At 35.7% G+C, this 4,368-nt stretch overlaps 1 protein-coding gene across 1 annotated transcript; it reads left to right on the top strand.

Moving 5' to 3' along the window:
* Positions 1-1,835: 1,835 nt before the first annotated feature.
* Positions 1,836-4,166, top strand: LOC139430469 (piggyBac transposable element-derived protein 4-like). Its single transcript, XM_071197520.1, has 2 exons — positions 1,836-2,956; positions 3,998-4,166. Exons 1-2 carry the CDS (start codon positions 1,836-1,838, stop codon positions 4,164-4,166), a joined length of 1,290 nt encoding a protein of 429 aa, XP_071053621.1.
* Positions 4,167-4,368: the final 202 nt, after the last annotated feature.

The following is a 4,368-nucleotide window of genomic DNA, read 5'->3' as shown; positions in this document are numbered from 1 at the left end:
ATCCAAGTTCTCCCCCAGACCAATCGTTGTAAAGTTGGTGTCCTTATAATATGCGCAGAATGATATGGACCTATAAGAAACAACTGAGAGGTAAAAAGATTTTTATTTCTGAATCCCTTACTGCCCGTCGTCTTCAACTCTACCTCAAAACCAAAGCCTTAATGGGACCTGAAAATACTTGGACCTCAGATGGACGAATATATGTACGTTGCGTTGGCGAAGGATAAGAGGAAGGTAATACGCTGCTTTTCTGATCTGGATGAATGTCCTGGTCCTCAGCCTCGTCGCGGTGTGACTACTAGGAGTCGGGCAGCGGTTAGGCAATACGTGGCGACGTCGTCTCGGGTCTGTTAGCTTAACAGTAAATTAGAAGTACATGCATATCTTCTTTTCCTTTTTTTTATGATTCAACTACAAGAAAATTGTGATTATTTTCTTTTCTTTTTTGCTCCATTATTTTATAGTAATCGCCCGGTTTTTCGTTGCATGGCTGGCATTGTAATGTTATTCGGTTGATTAAATTTAGTCATTGGTGTTGTTTATTTTTATTTTTGTTTTCTTTTTTTTTACGTGTGAAGGTCAATTCAAGTAAAAATGGATGCTGATGCTGGTTGCTCATCTGATTCTACTTCTCATTCTTTCTATTCTTGTAACTCTTCTCTTGATTCTTCTCTTCTCTCCACTTTTGATTCTGTTCTCGATCGTACGTGTGAGGCTGATGTAAACTACCTTAGTAGTTATGATGGGATACCTTCAGCTGATTTGTTTAACGGATTATCAAACTTTATCTCCGTGTGTCATATTAATGTGCAAAGTATTACTGCCCACTTTGATGTTTTCTAGACCACATACGAATCTAACATTTTTGATATTATTATGGCCAGTGAAACATGGCTTAAACCCTCTCTCCCCTTAGCGATTGTTTCATTATAGTCTTTTGCGAAACAATCGTCTGTTTTCGCGTTGTGGGGAGTGGCTTTATTTATCAGGGATACCCTAAGTGCTACCATTGTCGAATCCTCCGATGGGTCAGTTCAGGGGGCTGAATTTATGCTTGAAAAGTTCCTACAACAAGTTATTACTTGGCGTTTTTTACTGTCCTCGTAAGTCTACGAGTGCGGGAGCTGATGGAGTTGGTCTCAAACTTCTTCTTCCTATACTGGATATTGTTCTTACTCCTATTACCCACATTTTTAACCCTTCGTCTGTAAACCTGGGTATTTCGTGTCCGAGCTACAACTGTTTAGGCAAATAATTTTCTAAGAAGTGAATAGACATAGTTCGGACCCCCACCTAAAAAAAGGTAATGTGTGATAGGTGATGAACGCACAAGGTTAAAGTTTTCATTTTCTGTTGTACAGTTGTTGTTAACAGGTTAAATCTGTAGCGAACACAAAAGACCCAGGTTTACAGCCGGCGTATACTGATCTCGCAGGAAAGTGAAAATTTTTATTTTTGATATAAGATAGTGAAATGAAACTTTTACATTCGAGAACGAGCGCTATTGCGAGCGATAGCGAATTTTAAATGTCACAAATATACTATTATAAATTTGCATTTAAATATGAAATGATAAAACAATAAAATGTTAATTATTTTGCGTTTGTAATTTATTCAGTATCAAATTCTTTGATTATTGTAGCTGGACGTAAAAGTCTTTTACATATAGGACGTAGCGTGCTGTGGACAAAAAACAATTGTTTTGACAGTTGCTAAGTACTGTGTAAACGTCAACTTTTAAAGCAGTATCGAAAAATTTATTTTTTGCATTGACGTTCTTTTTTGACTACAAAAAAAAACAATCAAACAAATTTTTCTCAGTGCTATAACTCAAAATGGCACAACGATCGGCTGACGACGTAGCGCGCGTACTTCGCCAACGTCCAATAATTTCTTATTTTGGAGGCGAAGACAGTGAAGAAGAAATCGATAATGTTGAAGAGGCTGACAGTGATGATAGTGAAAGTCATGTTTCAGATAAACAATCGGAAGAAGACGAAAGTGTAGTTGAGGATGAGCCAGAGACTGTAGAAGGAAGCAGACGTCGAAAATTTGTTTACGGGAAGGATAAGCATCAATGGTGTCTCACTACGCCAGAATCTCGAGGCCGTAGGTCAAATATTACTATCATTTTGCCTAAAGTCATTGGTGCGGCTGCAAGATCACGTACAATTCTAGAAATTTGGAGCACATTATTCACTCAGGACATTTTAAACATTGTTTTGAAATATACTAACGCCGAAATCGAGCGATTTATACAGGACAACAATGATTGTGCATCGTTCCAACCAATTACTTTAAACGAGTTGAAGGCATTTATAGGTCTCCTATATTTTGGCGGCATGCAAAACAATAATCGTGTAAATTTAACGGAGATCTGGTCGCGCGAGTTTGGATCAAAACTGCATAAAGCGACAATGTCACAAAGACGATTCGAATTTATTAGTTGTCGGCTTCGATTTGATGACAAGGCTACACGATCTGCAAGACGCCTTGAAGACGCACTAGCACCAATTCGTCAAATTTGGGATATTTTTATACAGAACTGCCAAAATAACTATACTCCGAGCCAGTTTTTAACTATTGACGAACAGTTATTAGGGTTTCGTGGACGTTTTTCGGGACGTGTTTATATAAAATCAAAACCGGCGCGGTATGGAATCAAAATAGTTTCCATGAATGACGCAAAAACTTTTTATATGTACAATGCCATACCGTACACTGGAAAAGTACAGACAGAACAAGGTGAGAGTGTTCCTTCCTATTACGTGCGTAAATTGAGTGAACCAATTCATAACACCCATAGAAATATTACGTGCGATAATTGGTTCACTTCAGTTGAGATTTGTAACAAAATGAAAAAAAATTTTAATATATCAATGGTAGGCACACTTAGAAAAAATAAGCGTCAAATTCCGGAATCATTCAAAAGAAATGTTTCGATCGGCGCTGCAAGGTATGGTTACGACGGGCAGAACATTTTACTCTCGTATTGCCCAAAGAAAAATAAAGTTGTTTTGTTGTTGTCGTCAATGCATAAAACCGGAAAAGCGTGTGAAAATAATGGAAAGCCGGAAATTATAGAATTTTATAATAAAAACAAATGTGGTACAGATGTCTTTGACCAGCTTTGTGGAAATTATTCCTGCACCCGTACAACCAGCCGCTGGCCAATGCGCTTTTTTTTGGGCATGTTGGATCAGGCCAGTGTTAATGGGTGCATTCTATATAATTTTTTACCTGAAAATGAAAATAAAAATAAAAGAGAGTTTTTAAAAGAACTGTCTCTTGCACTTATAAAACCACATTTACAAGATCGCTTAACGACGAACGGAATGCACAAATCCATAGTCAATGGCATCATAGAGATTTTAGGTTTGAATGAGTTTGACAATCCAATCTTAAAAACAGATAAACTAACGAAGAGAAAGAGATGTCATTTTTGTAAAAGCGATAAAGATAAAAAAACGGGGTATTGCTGCATAAAGTGTCAAAAACCTGTCTGTGAGGAACATCGTTGCGTTTGTTGTGCTCATTGTGTACAATAGTTTTTTTTACTTAAGAAGTAATAATTTTGTTTAATGTTTGGTTAATATGCTTTAATAGTTTTTTGATAAAAAATACTGATATACTTAATAAATAAATACATTAAAATTAGAACAAATAAAATAATACTAATTCCTAACGTTTATTTTATTGTCTATTTTATCTGTACAAACTTAAGCACTTAATATTAAATAAATAAAAGAAAATATTTTTTTGTAAAAATTAGCATTATTTTCATTATCAATTTTCTTTTCAAAAATTTCGATATCTTACTTTTTCAAAAGTTATGATTTTTTTAGTAAATTACTCTTATTAACTGAATTTCTTCATTTGTATAAAAAAATATGTATGCAAAAATAAATTTTTCGATAATTTTATGATTGATTTATCAAGTTGAAGGTTTCGAACATTATCATGAATTGTTTATAAAATTTTTTAAGTGCATTAACAGGATGAAAAAACGGCCGGACCCGAAAGACCCACCTTTACAGACGGAAGGTGCTAGAAAACCGTTTACAGACGAAGGGTTAACTTCTCCTTTGAACGATCCTCATTCCCTTCAATCTGGAAGGTTGCTCATGTTGTCCCCATACCTAAATCCAAGAGTCCCTCAAGTTTAAATGATTTTCGCCCAATCTCCATTTTATCTGTTCTATCCAAAGCTCTCGAGTACCTTGTTTATCTACAAGTTCAAGAGTATTTACAAGAATTTAACTTGCACAACGAGTTTCAATCGGGTTTTCGTAAGGGTCATAGCACGACAACAGCGCTTATTAAGATTACAGATGACATTAAGTATGCTTGCGACAAACGTTGTGTTAC

This window comes from Onthophagus taurus, chromosome 7 (assembly GCF_036711975.1).
Source record: "Onthophagus taurus isolate NC chromosome 7, IU_Otau_3.0, whole genome shotgun sequence".
Taxonomy (NCBI): Eukaryota; Metazoa; Arthropoda; class Insecta; order Coleoptera; family Scarabaeidae; genus Onthophagus; species Onthophagus taurus.
This window is presented reverse-complemented; position numbering and strand designations above follow the sequence as displayed.